This window comes from Emydura macquarii, unplaced genomic scaffold (assembly GCF_026122565.2).
Source record: "Emydura macquarii macquarii isolate MOO-44397 ecotype Brisbane River unplaced genomic scaffold, CSIRO-AGI_Emac_v2 contig_2825, whole genome shotgun sequence".
In the NCBI taxonomy this organism is placed as follows: domain Eukaryota; kingdom Metazoa; phylum Chordata; order Testudines; family Chelidae; genus Emydura; species Emydura macquarii.
In genome coordinates, this window is record NW_027132962.1 from 939,985 (window position 1) to 960,678 (window position 20,694).

The 20,694-nt window shown below is 42.9% G+C and overlaps 2 protein-coding genes across 5 annotated transcripts in view; one reads left to right on the forward strand and one right to left on the reverse strand.

Annotated features, from left to right (window-relative positions):
* Nucleotides 1-11,503, reverse strand: part of RELCH (RAB11 binding and LisH domain, coiled-coil and HEAT repeat containing) — a 125,480-nt gene extending 113,977 nt beyond the window's left edge. For all 3 annotated transcript variants that reach the window (XR_010923624.1, XM_067567928.1, XM_067567927.1), the window contains exons 1-2: nucleotides 10,841-11,503; nucleotides 2,295-2,384 (exon numbers count right to left, since the gene is read on the reverse strand). Coding sequence is in view for 2 of the 3 variants with exons in the window: in XM_067567928.1 (XP_067424029.1) it covers nucleotides 2,295-2,384; nucleotides 10,841-11,342 (592 nt within the window). In the remaining variant the exon portion in view is untranslated. The remainder of the gene's footprint in view (nucleotides 1-2,294; nucleotides 2,385-10,840) is intronic.
* A 161-nt stretch (nucleotides 11,504-11,664) lies between these two features.
* The window catches only part of PIGN (phosphatidylinositol glycan anchor biosynthesis class N), a 152,614-nt gene continuing 143,584 nt past the window's right edge, over nucleotides 11,665-20,694 (forward strand). The window contains exon 1 of one of the 2 annotated variants that reach the window (XM_067567929.1): nucleotides 11,665-12,146. The gene's annotated coding sequence lies outside the window, so the exon portion shown is untranslated. The remainder of the gene's footprint in view (nucleotides 12,147-20,694) is intronic. The other variant, XM_067567930.1, reaches the window with a different exon arrangement.

Below are 20,694 nucleotides of genomic sequence, written 5' to 3' on the forward strand. Positions count from 1 at the left end.
CTTTAATCTTGTAAATAACTTCTCTCTTTTTCCTAGTTAAATAAGCCTTTAGTTTGTTTGTTACAGGATTGGCTATAAGCATTGCTCTTGGCTTGAGATCTGAGTACAACTGACCTAGAGTAAGTGATCCATATTTGGGGTTGGGAGTAACTTGAATATTATTGAAAAGCTCCAGAGGGGTAGCTGTGTTAGTCTGTATACAGCAAAAACACTTTCAGAAATTAAATTTGTTAGTCTTTAAAGTGCTACAGGACTCTCGTTTTTGATTACTATTGTGATTTTTGGAGTAAAGCAACCATCTATCACAAAGTCAAGCTTGCCTGGGTGGCAAGATAGACTGGAATGCCAGGGGACCATCTGTGACTCCATGGTAAGACTGTTATAGTGCTTTAGGAGTTTACACTTATTACTCGCTTGGTGAAATCTAATTATAGAACATACAACCAGTTTGGGGTTTTCACCCTGCTTCTTGACAGTCTGTCCTAAGGTTGGCACTCACTGTCATGAGCTACTCCAGACAGTGTGACGCACAAAGTAGTCTAATTCCAAAGTAAAAAGACAGTAACATGGTTCACATCCAAGAGAAGCTGTTGAAACCCGTATGTAAAAAAGAAAAGTAATCTTGGCCATTGCTGCGCTATGATCATGTAACTGCAGCTGGGCCTTCTATTAAGCCTCTAAATTGCAAACAACAAAAGACAGAAACACATCCTAAAAGGGACAACTATGTGAGCCATTTCTTATGGCTTCCCTCATCTAGCATCTTGTGATTAGAGAAAAGAGCAGTTATCAAAAAAAAACCATTACAGTTAAAGTTGGGAGCAAAGAAGCCTCTCAAATATATGTTTTTGGAATGCTTATCTGGATATAGTTTACGCTGACGGGAAGTGCCTACTGGATAATTAAACACGGATCCTTAGTTTCATAAGGCTGCTGTGGCCAGGTAAGTTTAATTAATTAGCTCATCTGCCAAGTCCAGCTTTGAAAGGGCAAATCAGATTAATTCTGTACTATTGTATAGTTCAGACAACAGTAACAAGAAAATCATCTAGTGATAGATTACAGGAGAAAACTGCATTTTAAGCATATATTTTAGCCTTCACCATTATTCAAATTATTCAAATGAGGCTTACACTCTTGAAAGTGATGCACACATCATAGTTGCTACAATGTGCCTCAGTGATTTGTTATTTCAAGTCTCTTATTTTACAAGTAAACATACCTGCTGGCAGTGTAAATGCTGAATCTGAAAATCTAGCTCCCCCCCGTCTCATGCAACACCAATAAAGATTTTGCGACCAGAATCTAATTAAAAGGGTGATTTTGTGCAGGACCAAAAATAATCCAGCTCACTTTCTCAAAGCTATATTGGCTCTGCATTACAGACAGAAGATGATATTGGTCACTTAATGCAAGTGGATACTGAATACTTGGGGAGAGCAGATCTGTTTATTAAAAGAATTGCCATTTTTATATGGTCCGTTTCCTTACCACGACACTTAGGCTATGTCTACATTAGCATTTTTGTCAGTAAAACTTCTGTTGGTCAGGGATATGAAAAAAACACACCCGACCAATAAGTTTCACCAACAGAAATACCGGTGTGGACAGCACTGTGTTGGCAGGAGGACTCTCCCTCCCACTGACACAGCTACCGCTGCTCATTGGGGGTGGGGGGGTGGTTTAATTATGCCTACAGGACAGCTGTCCAGCTGTAAGCTCTCTAGTGTAGACAAGCCTTAGTGTCTACAGCACTGGGTAGCAGAAGAGTGGAGTCTTCTTGTATAACAGTTGTCTGGGAATTAAAAAAGCCAGCAAGGGAATTTATGGCCAGCATGCTTCCTGGGCTTATAGTGACAGTAGCTGTCTAGTAACTTACTAGTCCACCTGTTAGCGACCAATTAAAGCAGGAATAATTACCAGTAAGCAATGGTTGCTCTCATAGTGCATCATGTTTTGACAGTCTTCAAGTACCCCTGTGGTTGTGGCAAACAATATATTGGGGAGATGGCAGTACAGCATAGAATCTCATGTATTATGAGTACTAGGCATTAAGAGGGAAATATTTTGCTCCTCTTCATTCCTAAAATTATTTAACATTGGTATTTCGTGTGAGCTAACTGAAAGATGATATGGAATAAACGTGCTGTAGTTAAAGATTTCACTGGAGTGTAGTTTAACATGTTCTTGGAGAGGAAAGATGCAATTTATAAACGTTGCTGCCAAAAGATCCATGAAGCCATATGGTATCCCTAGTATTCTAGGATTCCCATCCCACACAAAAGCCTACTCACCTGCTACTCGTTCGTCTGTCTCCCTGTTTCCATCATCAGAGTATCTTGCAAAGTCTAAGGAATCAAGGGTACTAATGCTTCCAGCTCGATCTACAAGAGGTGAAACAGGATTTTAACAATCTATAAACTAAAATTCCTAAAAATTACAATAGTTCAGACAATGTAAAAAAAAAGATTTCCATGAGTGTCAGTAATTTTGAAATAAAGGATTACTCAAGTATTGCTTATGGTTAAATCTTTATTTTTTTTAAAACCTTCACACTTGTAAAATAATTAATATCATAATGAAACAAGATATTTAATAACTTAAAAAAAGCACTGTAGCAAGACTATCCTGACTATATGGAAAACATTATAACAGTGGGGAAAAAAAGTCACATTCTTGTGTTCATTAAAGCATGTCAGGAGAACACAATTCTCTTAGTTACACAGCAAACCTTCCCCTTCCTTTTTCCATCAGATACCACAGAGGTTTTTTTTATTTATGTCCTTTTGCTGTTACATAGATAATCTAATAACTGCGTAATGATTTCAAGAAAACCAGCTTGGTTCTCATTAGAAATTTTAGTTTCTAATGAGATGCAGGACTGTGGCTGCCAGAATCCTTTACTTTATTCCCTGTTCTAACATTTTAAGGCAGGTTAACAGACATACTGCAATCAGAAGAAATGCTTCTCTGACAACTACTCATATTAGCCATAAACTATTAGGAGGCACAACCACAATGCGGCACGTCTTCAATGAATGCTTGGCAAAACTAAGCCGAAAGCTAGTTTAGTATATGACATTCTAGTTACAAAACCAAAATATTTTATAGCTCACAAACCTTATTTGTATGATGAATGAAGTTAAACCCATAATCAAGGAACAAGGCTATAAAATAAGCATTTGATTCCTTTTTTGCTGTTTTAGGTACAGTACGTATGCCTTCTAAAAAACAAAATATATTTGAATGAGTGGAAATGTGTGACCAAGATTTAATGCAACATCAATCTGAAGTACACATTTATTTCTTTTTAAAAGAGCACATGGCAATTATTCAGACTGTGGTAGCACGCAAAATGTATGAGGTGCTTTCAAAACACAAAGGAAGACACAGCTGAATAGTTTTTTTTTCTGAATAGCCCGATAATGTCAAAGAAGACAAAAGCTAAGTGTGCTTCTGGCTAGTTTTGTGTAAAAGTTTATTTTAGCTATCTAACTATAGTTGATATTAATGCAATGCAAACAGCAGGTTCCAAATCTCTACTTGTCAGAAGATTCAACATAACAATCATGGAGACAGTGAAGAATTATCTTGTACCTGTAATCGAAAAACCTTGCAACTGATTAAAGGTATGAACTGAGACTTAGGACTTGTCTATACAGAACAGCAATGCACACTACAGAGGTGTGATTTCAAAAGTGCACTGCGCTGTGCATTAATTGGTCTGTGTAGAACCCTGTTGATGCATACTAAAAGTTCCTTAGTGCAGTTTAATATGTACTACCTTAAAATGTACCAGGGAACTTTTAGTGACCACCAGCAGGGTCTACATGGACCAAGTAGTATGCAAGACATTCCAGTGCTTTAAAAATCACATTGCTATAGTGTGTGTGTGGTGGTGGGGGGGGGGGGGGGGGAGGGGGGGCACATCTTGGCTTATCTTTCAGTCATCTTCTTGTAAACATATGCCAATTTAAACTTGTCAATGTTTTCCCACTCTGATGCTGTTAATACTACTAGTCTAACAGTCACTCAGGTTCATAATTTCGCTTCTATCCCTGCATTTGCGATTTTAAGGTATGCCTATGCTGCAATGTAAGCCCAGGGTTAGTAGAATTCAAGTTAGCAGAACCTAGGTTTGTTAAGTATAGATACTCAAGCCCTAGGTTATTTGTAACATCAGGTTGGGAATTGTTGAACCCTGGTCCCAACCTGGTCCCAACCTGGGGCTCCAGCTTCTACACTGCATTATGCGGGCCAAGTCCAACCATCCACATCCCAGACTTCCTAGCACCCTCCCAAAATGTGGCCGCTCTAGCCCTTTGTTTGTGGTGCAGTGTGGGAAAACCCTAACTGAGTTACTGAAATCATGGTTTAAAGACTTCAGGTTCCAGAGAATCCATCATTTGCACTAGTTTAAATCTGCAATTGACCCATGCCACATGCTGCAGAGGACAGTGAAAACCCCCCCAGCATCTCTGCCAATCTGAGCCAGGAGAAATTTCTTTCCAATCCCAAATATGGTGATCAGTTACAGCTGCTTGGGGAGGCGATGACCCTACAACAATTGAAATAGCCCTTCCATCAGAGTAAGCTACATCTACACTACAGGGTTGCACTGGCATAGTTACAGCTATCCTGGTGCAGTCCCTGGACCATAGACCCTGAGTAGTGAAACAGAGAATTTCACAACAGCAGAAAAAAACAGTTGAGAGAATTTACTGAATGGAATTGGTGTTAACAGCTTGTACTTGTTAGTAGATTTAACAACATAACTCATAATATTGCCATAATCTGAACTGATCTTTGGAAAACATACACAAATTTCACTTTAGGGGAGGGGAGCAGAAAGGAGCCACCTAAAGTCTGTGGAGGTGGACAAGGTTCAGGAATTGGAAATGGAATTTTATGTAAACTTAATATGCCTCAGTTGGTATTGCAGTGGTTCTGCAGTGAAAACTATGGGTGCTAAATTATTTTTAGTTTGCTTACATGTGAGCACTGTTGCTTACATGTGAGCACAGTGAAAACCAAAGGACTGTAAAGGGTAACTTTGTATAACATTTAAGGGAGGCCCTTAGTGGTGGAATAGCCTTAGCTCTGCATTCATGTAAGTATCTTTATTAACAATTTGGAAACAGCAGGATTGTTGCAAAGAATGTCAAGTTCTGCATTTCTAATCATACCATTGTTTCTAGGTTTACAGCTGTAGCCTAAGGCATTGTTGCTGCCTGAAAAAAGGAGAGGATACTATTGTGGCAATGTAAGAAACACCAATCATTTGAATGTTAATTGTCTTTAGGAGTTCTATTTGGCCAGTTTCAGGTGAAGCCAGAGAAAATTTCTGAAAACTCAAAAGTTACCATCTTTTTATGGTCATCATTAAAGGAACTATTCCACTGAACTAATATCCTGAACTGTGGGCCACGGGCTACCAGTGGTTTGCAAAATACTTGCCGGTGAACCATGGATAGGTCACTGGCCACAGGCAACAAGGTGTCTTTTCTAGCTGCTATTTTGCATTAAAAAAACCCTCAAATTATTATTTTCCTAATAGTACTCTTTCCATACAACATTGACTGGGCTCCTCTGAGCTGAAAAATTTCTTATTTATTAAAAGAAATGTGAAAAAAACTTCCATTGCATAATTATCCTTTGGCTCATTAAATGGATACCTTTGTTCAGTAAGTAAAAGGTTGTTGAGGCCCCTCAATCTTATTATATACACATGCTTATTATAAAGACTTGCCTCATTCCATACAAATGGACTCAGACTGCAGAAGAGACGCATCTGCACATTAAATGAGACATTCCACCCAACTTTCTAATGTACTCAGTCACATTACCAATAAAACACTGAGACTGTAAGAAAATGAGAAATTCACTTAACTTGCATAATGTGAGAGTCCGTAAAATATATCCAGTTGTGATTTAAACAAAATCAATGCAGGACCAAAGTTCCTTTTTAACTCTAATAATCTGGCCAAGTTGAAACAGATTTTTCAATGGCTCACCACACAAGTGACTTAGGCCTGGTCTACAAGTTTAGATTGACTTAGCTAGGTCACTTGGATGTGAAAATTCACATCCCTGAAAGGCCTAATTAAGCTGCCCTAACACCCAAGGTAGACACAGCAAGGTCAATGGAACAATTCTTCCCTCAACCTAGCTACTGACTCTAAGAGGGGTGGATTAATTATAGCAATGGACAATCCCCTTCCACGGCTGTAGCGAGTGTCTGCATTATGGTGCTAGAGCAGCACAGCTACAGCACAACAGACAAGCAACTATAGTGTAGACATAGCTTTAGAGACTCAGGACTAGTCTACACTACAGACCTATATTGGTATTCCTACGTCGCTCAGGGGTGTGAAGTGACATAGTTATACTACGTAACCCCATTTAGACAGCACTATGTTGGCTGGACTATGTCCAGTCGAAATAGCTACCGTGTCTCAAGGATCTGGATTAACTGTGCCATCGGGTGACCCCTCTCCTGTTGGCTTAAAGCATCTTCAGTAAAGCGATACAGAGGTGCAGCTGCACTGGTGCAGCTGTGCTTATGCAGCGTTTTAAGTATAGACTTTCCCTCAATTTCTACATCAAATTTAAAAATTTTATTGAAGATATGTTTAAAAAGTTATGGTACAGAGTTTAAACGAAATAGTTATGGGACATCCAGGCATAATGTACAGATTATCAGTGGGTACAGAGTTTGGTTGGGAGTCTGGTAGTACAATGAGGGGATAATCTGTGGTATCCTGGATGGGGGAGTAATAGTTTTGACAATTAAGAATACAAGTGATTGGTAATTAGGGAAAACCACTTATTGCAGGGGTTACATAGGATGCGGTTAATGGGGAGTAGGTATGTCCGTAATAGTGGATTGTCCCTCATTGAGTCAGCTAAGTGGTTAAGTTAGTCCATTAAGCTATAAATTCCTCGCGGTAGTGCTCCAGCTCACTCGTCCCGGTACTGTCTGTGCCTGGTGATGTGCTTAATATAAATCTCTCTCGACCACCAGATTGCGTTGGACACCATGAGGCGCCGCATCAGCCAGCATAGCGCCGACCGACACCGCAGGCCCACAGCACACACTCGTTGCGGGGATCCCAAGCGCCCAGGGCCCCGACGATCAGGGCATGGGTCTGACCCTCGTAGCCCTTTGCTCTCAGGGTGTCGGCCGAGGGCCGTATTTCTCCTCCTTACAAGCTCGGGCTGCGTGAAAGACCGGGGTCCTGTTTTCGAAGGGGCTGTGAAGTCCACCATGATGATCTTCTTCCGGTCCTCGTTGGTAATGACGATGTCCGGCCTCAGAGGGCTGTCAGATCCGGGGACGGTGGAGTTCATGGTCACTTTTCCCCAGTGAGCCGGGATGGCTTTCATGAGTTGGCTCTGGACTGCGTTGTGCTGCAGCTGCCAGGCTCTGGTGTGGGGCTTGCAGCTGCAGAGGACGTAGGGCAAGGCTTCGTTGCTGTACCCACACTTTCTGCAGCGTTTGTCTCGGTTCCCGTGGCGGATGGCCCCGTTCAGCGGGAGGCAGTTGAGTCGGGCACGGTGGATGAACCGCCAGTCCGTGAATCAGGTGAAACCGCCCCCTGACAGAAAGTGGTTGTTGGCTATGGTTTGGCTATGTCTAAACCACTACTGCTGTGGTAAGTCAGGACTCTCCTGTCGCTGTAGTTAATCCACCTCCTTGGGATATGGTATCTAGGTAGACAGAAGAATTCTTCCACTGACCCAGCGCTGTCTACACCAGGGGTTAGGTTAGCTGAGCAATGTAGCTGTATTAACCTAACTTTTTAGTGTAGGCCTGGCCTAAGGCATTATCCTAAAAAAACCCTCTTATTCCTCTCTAATCTTTTTTAGCAACTTCTAGAGAATTTAGTCTCAACACACTGAAGGTCAGGAAAGGAAATCTAAATCTAGTATCCACCCATACTTGGCTCTGCTCTAACTCAGATCTTTTGCAAGTGACGCCACCTGAGTCACCTGGTCTACACTTGGACATTAGATCTACCTATTTACTTTGTTCAGGGCTATGAAAAGTTGTGTGTCCTGAGCACTGTAGTTAGGTTGACCTAACCACCAGTGTGGATGACCTAGGCCTCACTACCACATCTTGGAACGGTGCATTAACTCTAGCTGGTCTGCGTTGAAAGGTTACATCTATACAGATATGTGTCTCAGAGGTTTGAAAACAGGATTAAAAAGAAAACTAGATAAGTTCATGGAGGATAGGTCCAACACTGGCTATTAGCTAGGATTGACAGGAGTGCAAAACTATGCTCTGGGGGGTCCCTAGCCTCTGTTTGCCAGAAGTTGGGAATGGGCAACAGGGGGATGGATCGCTTGATGATTACCTGTTCTCTTCCTTCCCTCTGAAGCACCTGGAATTAGCCCAAATCAGAAGGTGGGATACTGAGCTAGATGGACCATTGGTCTGACCCAGTATGGCCATTGTTATGTTATACTCTTATGAAAAATTCCCACCCTGGGAGACGTAGTTAAGATGATCTAACCTCAAGTGTAGACTTTGCTAGGTCAATGGAAGAATTCTTCTATCAACCTAGCTACTACCTCTCAGGGAGGTGGATTACCTATAGCGACAGAAGAACCCCTCCTGTCACTGTATTAAGTGTCTACATCAACGTGTTGCAGTGGCACAGTGGCAGCTGTGCTGCTGTAGCGTTTTACATGCAAACATAGCCTACATTGACAGAAAATCCCTTCAGTCAACATAGGAGGCATCTATACTACAACATTACAGCGGCATGGCTGCAACACCATAGATGTGCTGCTGTAATGTAGACATAGTCTAGAATTACCATCTTGGTGGAAACCCCATATTTGGACGTTACAGGGAAGGGCTAGGCTTCTCATCATCTTTCCCTACATGTCAGTAGGGAAGCTGCCCATGCTTATCTTACTGGATCAGACTCATGGTCCATCTAGTCTAGTATCCTATCTCCAAAGTACCCAGATTTAATGTTAACAAAGCAATGAGAGTATTAAATCAATCAAGTAATCAGACTAGTTAGATTTCTAAAACGGGCACTTTGTAATCAGATAAAAGTGAATTTAGTATCTATGCTAGTATGTGGCACTGAAGCACAGGTCTCTGAAAAACCCGCTAATCTTGTCAAGAAAGAATATAGGATTGCAGCTCTCACTTGTCGAAAGCAAACTAGAATGCCTTAAATATTTCAAACATAATATTCAAAAACAATAGTACAATAACTGGGGTGTAATTATATAAGTTGAGATATAATCATTTATTAGTTTGCTTCTTAAAATAAGAGGCCGTACAAGCTCACAAATGTAATTTTTGGATGGGTGAAGATATTAAATGATACCCCATAAACCATTTCCAAAGTTTAAGTCTACAACATGCCTTTGTGCCAGTAATGTTATTTGTGAAAATAGATCATGCAGCCTAATGCAAGGTGCCCCAATAATTGGGAGGCACCCTGCACACACAATGGATATTCTGTTGAAACAGAACTAGAGCATTTGTACATATCATCCAAGTTCCTATTAACCACAAACACTTTCATCCCTTCCATTCAATAACAAGATTTCAGTAAGTCACACATTAAGAGAGAGGAAACCAATTCTGCATACAGAATTCATCTAATCTTTTAGCTAGCTTAAGATTTGTGTTTTAGACCCCATGTCTTCACCATGACAATCTTGATGAAAAGCAAGTGAGTATTTTATGTAAATAACGCAAGCATACTTTCATATTTCAATATAAAATCATCAGTTCATCCATAAATAAAGGCAGTCAGTGATTCTTAGCATCAGTAAGATTTATGCCAACTTCCCAAACATGATCTTTGCCTACCTTCCTCAAAACAAATAAGCAAACCCACTCAACATTGATGATACACATTTTCCTCCAAAACACTTTGGTGAGATGACTGGCTATAGACAACTGTGCTCTCTAAACCTCTGGTATTAATTATGGAAGACATTGCACTCTTGATTCAACTGCTAAGACCTGTAAAACTTAAGAAACAACATATTTTGAATACCCTAGTAATTTCATTGTGTTGATAGGGTCAATACATTGACCTTGTAATAGTCAACTTTTGACAGGTCATGTTGGAAATTATAGACTTTAGGCACATCAGTCATAAGCTAAAATATATTTCCTCCTATCCCTGGTCCAAGGAAAACTCACTCCCAGTGGGAATCATGAGTGTGTGATCTGTCTCATGTGTTCGATCAGAAAAAACAAACATGACAATGGGCTAGAATTAAAGCAGAAATGCCTCCCCCCCCACAAAAACGGTCCTCAAATTTAGTCACACACAACTCAAAATAAGATGATTTCTAAACTAACATGGTTCGAGATCTTCTACTGAGTGCTGCTGATACTACACTAGAAAATACAAGAGCGTGGCTTTAACAAAGCTGTACCACGAGCACGCCCCCTATATACTCCGCTACTTCATCCCCCCAGGGGAAGTGGGATCACTGCTTAGCTTGCACTGTTTGTAGATTCTTTCCCAGTCTCAAGCAGCGCTCTGTCCCTCCCACCCTGCCCCTTCTGCGCAGCATCCACTCCTTATACAAACGCCCAGACCAGCTAACAAGTACAAGCTCCCCTATCTCCCCCATACACATCCGAGACCGTCCCCTGTGCACGTCAACATCCCACCCCCGTCCCGCACATACCCTCCCAGACGCACCGAGGTTCGGCCGCTACACTCCCCATCGCACCCCTCCCACCGTCATCTCTCGCCCCTAGAGGCCCGCCACTGCCGCAGGGTTGCCGGTGCGGCGGCCGCACGGCGACACTTCCTTCGTCCCAGTGGCGAACGGGGTCACTTACTGAGCTGCCCGGGGCCTGGCTCCTTGCCGCCGGCCGCTGCTCCCCAGGGCGCCGCGCCGGCCGCTGCCCCCAGGCCGGAGGCTCCCCCCGCCGGCGGGGTGCCGCTCTGCCGCTCGAAATTGCCCGGGTTGGAGAAGTAGTCGCGCAGGCGGGGCAGCTCGCGGCCGCTCTCCAGCAGCTCCGTGTGCAGCTCCAGCGCCGTCAGCAGGAACTGGTCCCGCAGCAGCTGCGCCGCCAGCGCGTCCACGGGCACCCGAGGCGGCTCCCCCGCGCCGGGCCCGGCCCAGCCAGCCTCTCCGGGGGCTGCCGCCCGCAGACCCGGCAGCGCCCCGGCGCCCCCCATCGCCGCCGCCGCCTCCTCCTGCTGCGGGGAGAGCGGGCCTCCCGGGCCGGGCTCGCAGCTGCTGCCGCCGCCGCCGCCGGCTCTCGTCTCCTCCGGCTCATCCTCCTCCGAGTCGCTGAGGAACGGGTTCACGCTGCTGCCCCCGCCCGGCGCCGCCATCTTACGGAGCGACACGGGTCGCGGAGCCGCCCCGCTAGCCCAGCGACGCCCCCCGGCTCCTGCTGCCGCTGCCGCCGCGCCGCCTCCTCAACCCCGCGCCTCCGGGACCAGGACCGGGACCAGCCACTACTACGGACAGCGGCGGCGGCGGTAGCGGCGGCGGCGGTAGCCGCGCCGTCCGTCCGTCCTTCCTGCCTGCCTCCCCCCTCCTCTGCCAGCTTCCGGGTATCAGGCAGCTCTCGCGAGACTTCCCCGTCCAACAGCAGGCAACGGTTTGGGCCGGACTCTGAGGCTCCGCCCCATCCCCCTGTCATGTGCAACTGAAGCCCACCCCCGACGAGAAGACGGGATGGAGGGGGCAAGGCCCGGCACAGGGAGAGGGCGGGGCCTGAGGAAGAAGCCCCGGAAGTTTAAGGCGGAAGGGGCGGGGCCTACCAGAGTTCAGACATACAGGGGAGCCTAGGGCCGTTGAGAGGTTTTAGCGTAAGAGGCAGAAAGCAGGCGAAGGGGCGGAGCGTATGTTAATAGGGGCCTGCAGGCGCGTGCGAAGGGCGGGCCTGTATTGGTGGGGGCGGGGCTTGTAGAAGCACGTGATGAGGGCTGAGCTGCGAGGGGAAGGGGTGTTGGGTGGATGGTGACTGACAGGCGGGAGGCCGCGAGCGGAGCCGGGCTAGAGGCGGAGCCATGGGCCGGTGGGTCTCGCGGGAGTGTTCGCGAGCTGGAATGGCGCAGCGTGGGGCGGACGTTGGTTGGTGCCGGTGCTGACTGCCGGGGCGGGGAGCTGAGCTGAGCTGAGCTGAGCGAGTAAGTAGCTCTGGTGGGAGCGACGCTTGCGCAGTTCGCTTCTCCTCCCGGCTGGGGCTGGCAGTGGTGGGCAGTGGGGCGCCAACAGGCCCGGCGGTGGGGTGGACACGAGTCGCGCTCTGTACCGGCGAGTGGGACTGTGGCGCGCTCAGCCAGGCCCCCCCCCCACGTGGGGGGCAAGGGTACGGTTTACTGGGGCCCGGAGGCCCTGGGGGGGCCGGCCCAGGCTGCAACGCCCACGGGTGTGTGTGGGAGGGGGCCCGTGTTACAAGTTTGTACGGGGCTTGGAAAACATTATGCTTGGGCCCTCAGCTCAGCCCTGCCACCCGGGCTTCAGCTGTGTCCTGCGGGGGGACTCATGCTTTGCCCGGCTGGGCGGAGCCGGGGGCAGCACGTACAGCAGTTGGCATCAGGGATCGGTCCCTAGTGGGTGAGCGGGGGCTGGGTACTGCCCGGACAGGAGATGGCTGTGAGGCTGCAGCATGCCACATCTGTGGGCTCAGGCCCATCCCCCATGTGCAGGTTTATTATATCTCTGAGGTGGCAACCCTTGCAGGCAGCGTGCCTGGAGCTGGATATGAGCCTGAGGTCTCGCGTGGCAGCAGCCAGACAAAACTCAGTATGAGCTCTAGCCAAGCAAGAAATCCCTGTCCCTTCTGCCCCCCATGCCGGAGTACAGCACTGTGATGATAGCCCCCTGTTAGGTTAGAATGACCAGTGATAATGGAGGGACAAGGTGGGTTAGGTAACATCTGTTATTGGACCAACAGAGAGACAGAGCTCTTCTTCTGGTCTATGTAATGTGAAAGCTTGTCTCTTTCACCAAAAGATGGTCAATAAAAGATAATTATCTTACCAATCTTGTGTCTCTACCATTCTGGGACCAACACAGTTATAGCGATACTGCTAACATCCAGAAACCAATACCAAATGAGCAGGCAGAGTTTTACTTCCTTGGGTGATAGTGTGAACTAACTGGAGGGCCAAAGCAAAGTGAAAGTTTGATCTAAATTGCTGTAGTGTGCTTACACATTGCTTTTCTCAATGCTGAATTTTGCCCTGCTCACCAGATTTGTTTTCCCCCCCATCTTCCTTCCCTATGGACAAAGCCTGGGCTCAGAGAGTCTAGCTGAGTTCTCTCTATCTTATGTGTCACCAGTAATAAAGATTTCTGCAGCCCCAAATGTGTGCTGGGTGATGCCTATGCAGCTGCAGCGAATATAGTATAATCGATGGGAAAGTAATAAACAGTTGTGTCGATGCACAATTAGTGGAGGCCAGCTCACTTTCCTATAGCTGTGTTAACTCCTGCATAGTAACAGGAATGAAAAGAAACAAAAACAATATTTTTGGTCATTGAAGTCAACATGTAAACCTTTACATAGAGCTAAGAAGGAGTATAGTTTTTATATAGGCACGTCTCAAATTAGAACACATTTTAAATAGAAGCTTTGTGTTACTATTATTAGGAATACGTATGTACAACAGGTAAAACATGTTTTTGTTGTTCCTGAGAAATTTTCAGATTGTAAGCTCTCTGACAGGTCACAAGACCCTGATGTGGTAGAGGCATGTAAGTGCTACTGCTGCATTAATTATTATAATTACCAAGTACAACTCACTTATTTGATGAGAAAGTAGAATATATGCTTTTTCATTATAATTATGGTAAAAGTTGGAAGAGTATACTTTGTGAGTGAACTGGTAAATTTTCATGACAGTGTTGCAGAGCTGGTAATAACCCTACCCGCCAAGAGCAAATCTTTCCCCGCCCCTTGCCTATCCACAGGAAAATTATGATAAGTAATAACAATTGCTCTGCATTGCCTGAGCAAAGTTGAGAGCCTACAAAATCAACTCAGTGTGATTTCTCTGTTTGTCTGACTGTAATGCAATAACTTTTGGACACTGCATCCAATCAACTGTAAAATATCTGGGACTGTTCTAGACTTCATTGGGCACAAATCTATTGATTTTTGGTGAAAATTGGGAAAACTTGAAGCTGATGTCCTCTTGTGTAAGTGGAAGGAAAATCAGGCCCCCAGAGTGTTACAGTCAAAGGAATAGCTTTGGTGACCCCATGCTCTGCCTACACATTAGAGGAAGTAGCTTAATATGCTGTGTTCTCATTGGGTGTATAGCTGGGCCTATGTATGCAACAAAATGTGACCCTGAAGTTTTAATAGTGTCTAGCAATCAAAAAGGAGGTATAGTTCAGGTGCTGTTCAAGTGTTACACTTCACAGCCTGTTTTCTGAGCTAGCTAAATATTAGTTTCCTGATAGGGAAACTGAGGCACACTTAGGGTGATAAGAATCAGTGGCCCAACTGACATCACTTGTTCAGGTCAATTAGTGTAAGGCTTTGTTTACACTGGGGTTTACCCTGTTTACAGCCTGTGGTGGCCAATTACTAACACAATTACAGCAGCACAGCTAAAACCCTAGTGTAGCCGGGAAGAGCTGCTGTTTGTATCGATGGAATTTATTGGTTTGGCTGAACAGTCTTCAAAATTGGTTAGAAAATTTCCATGTACATATGCCATAGATTAGTCAGATCCCAAGATGTTTAGGTCTTTGTAAGGTCAAAATCAACATCTTAGTCTTCCCTTAGAAGCTACTCAGAAACTCCAGGCACAACGTTATAAAGTTCTAGCTGTAAGAAACAGTGTTTAATGTGTTGAAAGTGGTTAATTCAAACTTCTGAATGCCTTTAAGGTGTAGCCCGATGTGAATTACATTAGAGAAGTCTAAGTTAGAGGTGACAAAAGGCATGGCTAACTAGCAAGTTCCAGTCCAAAATAAAAGATAGTTCTCTTTGCTAAACATTAGTGAAGAAAGTGCTCTTGGACACAGCTAGTACTTGAGTAGCCAAGGATCTAACAAGATTCCCAAACTGCAAATCTACAGCTACAGGGATTCTTTCTCATTGAGGAGTGCTGACCTACATTTCAATTTAACAGAAATACAATATATAGCACTGGTACATTTGGTTTCTTGCACGTTTTCTCCAATATAAATCCCTGATCATATTTGATACTTTACTAGCAAATGTTCTGTATTGTGTTTTGTAAAGATAACTCAGTAGGATTTTTCCTCTTCTGTGGGCATAAAATTGGGCCTGAAGTCTTAGTAATAAAAGACTTCATTATAGCACTTGGCTACAGTATGAAGTCTTTGCTGAAAAGTGAGAAGATATGCCTGTTTTTGAACGTTTGCAAATTATGGTTGTGCAAATTAGTTTAGTCCAGAATTAACTTGCATTTCAAAATGCTTTAGGGATAGAAAATTATTTAATAACATGGAAAACAGTTTTTCAAGAATGTGGCATCATACTGTCTGTCCATATCCTCTTTCTGTCATGTAAAAGAATTGAAGTGTCTACTGAAATATTTATTTAAAATAGTGGTTTATAACACACGTAATCTAGCATATAGTTTCTCAACCTGTGCTACGCGTATCCCTGGGGGTATGCAAGAGGTAGGAGGTATGTGGCAAAAAACACAGTAAAGGGAGACTTCTGGGGGAGGCGGGAGGCAGGCGCCAGCTTCCTGCCCAGTCCCACCTCCTAGCTGGGAGGTAGACAGCAGCCGCTGGCCTTGTGGGACGCCGGGCAGCAGCCATCTGCATCCTGCCCAGTCCCAGGTGGGAGCCCAGCAGCACCCTCCTACCTCTGCGAGCTGGGTTCACAGCTGGGTGGCTGCCACCCACTCCCTGGCTCTGAGCTGAGAGACAGCTTCCCACATCCTGTCTTGAAGACGGGCAGCAGCTGCCCCCATCCCCAAGTCCCAGCCTGCCCGGAAGCCTCCTCCGCCCCCGCTCGGAGCAGGTGACAGTCGCCGACCTCCCGGGCTGGCAGTCAGGTGGTAGCCGCCTGCAACTTGCTAAGGTGGCAGCTCCCCTCCCCAGCTCAAAGCCCGGTGCCCAGAAAGCCAGGCAGAGAGCCCAGTGACTTGCCCAGTCCTGGAGCCGGGCTCTATCTGCAGGCTTACTTGTCAATTTCACTGCTCTAGTTGTGCAGTGAAATTGACAACTATGACAACCCCAGATTTTACCAGTATAAAAATGTTAACAGGGGCCACACCGTGTGATTTGCCCCAGGCCCGAACCCTCCTAGGGATGGCCATGGGGAGCACTGCTATCCACTCTGGTGGGCTGCTAGTGCTTGGTCAGGCCTCACAAGTTCCTGCCTTGTGAGGAGAACACCATGTGACCCTGCCATCAGGCCATAGTGATTGGCTGGCATTAACCTTTGCTCCTATATGGAGGAAGAAGGAAGGGAGAAACAGCAGGAGGCTTTGTGATCTGCCACAGCCACACAGCACTGCAGAACTCAGAATTCTCCTGCTTTACAAGAAATACAGTCATCCAGCCATAAAGGGGAAAAAGATTGTATTTCTCAGAGTGGAAAATTGAGTGTTGGAGTACTTATTTAAATTTGCAGAAGTTAGGGGGTACTTGCTACTTAAAAGGTTGAGAAACCCTGATCTAGTATTCTTAATACAATAAATTTTCATAATTTTAAAGTAACTTTTTTTGCAGGTCACATGCTTGAAATGTTTAAAAGACCACAAAATAATGCAGCTTAATATTAAAGTTGCAAAAAAGATAGCGTTCTGAAAATACCATTTTAAATATAGTGATTTTTTTTAGGTCTAAGAGGGCACAGACAAAGATAACAGAGGACATGAATTTCAGTGAGCGAATTCTTGCAACACATTCAGTCAGAATGTGTGTTTTGATTTTCAATCTGGTTTTAGCATGTTTTACTCAATATATAATTTACTGATGCAGAAGTTTTGCTTTAAATTCTGAAGAGTTAAGTGATATACACTGAATGTATTCCAGATTTGTTATACTGGCTGTTTGTTTTTTGGAGTGAAAATTTAAAAGAAAAATTAGTCTCGTCTTGAAGCATCTTCTAGTGGCCCTCAGTGCACATTGAAGTGTTAACCTGCAATTTAGACTTGTTGGCTGACTATTAAAAAGCAAAGTCAGTTCTGCTGTAAATGGACATAACTCCACCAAAATCAGTGGAGATGCACCTCCTTATACTAAGGATTGAATTTAGCCCCATGTGCTCAAACATGCTGTGGAATACAGAATTAATCTATCCCATAAGAAAATGTTTCTCCATTTCAGTATCTCTGTGTATTTTTGGTGAACTAGTGTATGTGTTGTACGAAATAAAAGGAAGTCAGTTAAACAGGCATATTCAGGGTTACTGAACAATATTTTATGGAAATTTGGGAACAAGCCAACATCACTTAAATGTGTGCACCAAAGGTGGGAAAAATTTGTAGATATAAAAAGTACTGCTTAAATTGTTTCTTTTGGCATTTCAGTAGATAAAAGGGATGGTTTTCAGTGTGTGCAGAGAGGGCTGAGAAAGTGTTCAGGGAAGGGAAAGTGAAGAAAGAGAATGTTAGAGGCAGTGTATCTTTTAAGGTTTTGCAGTTAACCCTGGGGTTGTATTGGAAAACAAAACATTTTGTTTTATTGTGCTCCAGGTAATGATTTCCTGGAATTAAACCATTTCACTGTTGGTTTTCTGTATAGCATTCACTGTGAAAGATGGAGAATTCAGATTTGCAATATGAGGAAAAAATTGAGTCTCATTTGAATAAATTATTTTTCCTAACAAAGAAATTATGGTAAGGATTTTCAAAAGTGACTAGTGATTTTAGGTACCTCAGTTTTTGGATGCCCAACTTGAGCCATTTAAAGGAATTTTCTGAGGTTGCATCCTTAGTATCTAAAAATGGGTACTAGTAACTTTTGGAAACCTTGTTGCTGTTCTTAAGGTATCTTTTTGGATCTATGCACTTTTCCTGAACTCCATCATTTGCTTATTTTTAAAGCACTGGCAGACTAAAAGGAAGAAAATAGAGTGAAAATTACATTTAGCAATTCTGTCAGTCTTTTTTATGTCAAAATTCTTCAGGATTTAACTTCGAATATTTCATTCATTGAAAGTCTATATTAAAATCTAATTAAACCATTTGACCCGCTATTTTGTGGGGAGAAAAAAGTTAGGTTTTTTTAATGCTGTTATTTGATGTTATATATAAATCTTGCTCACTTATACTATTCCAGTAGACTCTACAGTTTTTGTTGTTTTTTGAATTTTACAGTGAATGTGCATGCTAACACAAAATAAGCTGCAAAAGAAGTATTTTCTATCCTTCTACTACTTCAAAGAGGGGAAAATAATTTCTGTAAAACTGTGTATAATTCTGTTGTGATAAACTGAGAATTTCTATAATAAGTTCTAGATGGCATTTCAGTGTAAGATACAGAAATGTTTATTATAGTGAATTTAGATACCCACTTAATCCATTTATTGAATTGTTTGTAGTTCCTATTATATGAAACACCTGATTGAGGGGTGAAAAATATTGTAACAAAGCTTACTTCATACTTAAAAAATTATTGTAGGGCAATCCAAAGAAAGTTATTGTAAAAGAACTAGAGAGTTAAAGTGACTGTTGTTCTATTTTTGTTGTTTGTGCTGAGTAAATAATATTTGTGGTAAATAGAAAATTAGATGTTTACTTTTCCCCCTCAGATTTCATATCTAAGGCCATGTGCCTTCAAGCAATTAGATGGGTAAGTAATTGTACTCACCTGAGTAGTCTCATTAAACAAAATTGGGCTACTTGCATGAATAGAGTTACATATGTCTGTAAATGTTTGCAGCATTAGAGTCTAAGGTACTTTTAATAACAGGTAAATAAACTTTTCACCCTTAAAATATTAATTTCAACTGATCCAGGGGCCTGATCCAAAGTCCATAGAGATCAAATAGAATTGGATCAGGTCTCAAAGTCACTTAAACCGGTGTTATGAAAGACCCTTCAATTCCTTTCCAGAAAAACCCATCTCACTTTTTCCCGCACTTTTAAAACTTCTGTCCTTCGGAAGTAGTAACATGATCATAACACATATATTTAGATGCTCTTTTATGTTGGAAATGTTAAGCTCTAATTTCAGTTTGTGAATAAAAACTGTAAGGAGTTAAAAGAGGAGTGCTGAGAATATCAATTCTTGTTATGCCTGTTAGAAAATAATTAGAAAGTCATAAAAGTTTCTGGATGCTTAGAGGGGAAGTGGAATAGATGGACTCATTGTTGAATGGAGAGACAAACACCACTACAAAGTGGAATTATATGTCACTGCATGTTGGAGAGCAGAGTGGATGGAATAGCGAACAGTTAGTGGATTTCATTTATTAGAATCTTCTGGAAGGTGAGTAGGGTGTCTGAAAATATGGTTCTGTACAAAAAGTGATAAACATCACTGTATGAACTTACCAGACATAACATGTCTAAAGTGGAAAGAAGTGGAAAGAAATAAGCGATTGAATGAACTGAAATAACAAACATGGATATTTCTTCTAAAACATGTCTTGACGAGTTCTAAGTATCAAGATAGAGGATTCATATCCATATTAAAAAAAAAAAGTTCAGAAAATTTTCTTCAGGATCAAATGTGCTTTGAATAAATCTTTGTTGACATGGAAGAGAAAAACTTTGAATTTGATTTTGAAAATGAGACTTTTTTCAGTGCCATAAACATACGTAAATATAGCCATACTCACCATTTGAATCTATTACCACAATTACTGTACACTACAGACCATGCACTGCAGCCTTGGACTTAGCTCTAAAGCCTGCTAATATAAGCTTTGCAGTATTTCAGCCCAGACTAGGTTATCGTTTCACAGTTGGTAAATAATAAGTAACATTAGTCACCATGTGATAACAGTCTACCATATTGAGCAAAAATACAGATCTAGTCTAATGTGCAGGAAATGTTCAGGCTAAAATAGTTTATATTTAGGCTTCTTGGGTTTATGCACAGCTAGAAAAATGTATCACCTTTTATAAAAAGTGCACTCAGCAGTTGTTACTACTATCCAAGGAGATAAAGGGAAGACCATTTTTTTTGCATCAAAACAGTTTAAGAATCTTCAGAGCATTGTCCTTAATTTAGAATGAGATTAAAGTTCTTCCAGCATGGAATTTTAACACTGTCTTCGAGCTAGTATAAGCCGTCCCTTTAGTCTTTTTTGTTTCCTTATATTTTGCAACCTTTTTTTCTGGCGTTCCTAGTAAAATTTGTTTAGCTTAGTGAGTTGTTGAATTTTGAGGCTTTCTCTATACATATCTTTTAGTTTTTTCCAAACAAGACTGTGCTTAAGAGTGTATCAAGGTTTGTTTTGAAGACACAAGTTTCCATTTGAATCAGTCTAGAATTCTGTCTGTTCAAATGTCTTTGATACACTTGTAATTTTTGTGTTCTACAAATATGATTAGGTACCTGTGTGGGATCCAGAAATATGTACAAGATGATGGACTAATAAAAAGGGTAGTCCAACTTTCAAAAATACCACATATCCTAATTCAAGACCTAATTTAAGGGTATTTTAGAAAGCCAGAAGGAGTGAATCACTTGATTTTGTTTAAAGCTCTATATCAGGACAGTGGCTCACATTCAGAGAGACTGAAGTGGGTCTTAGGACCTTGGAGAGCAACAAGCTCATATTCA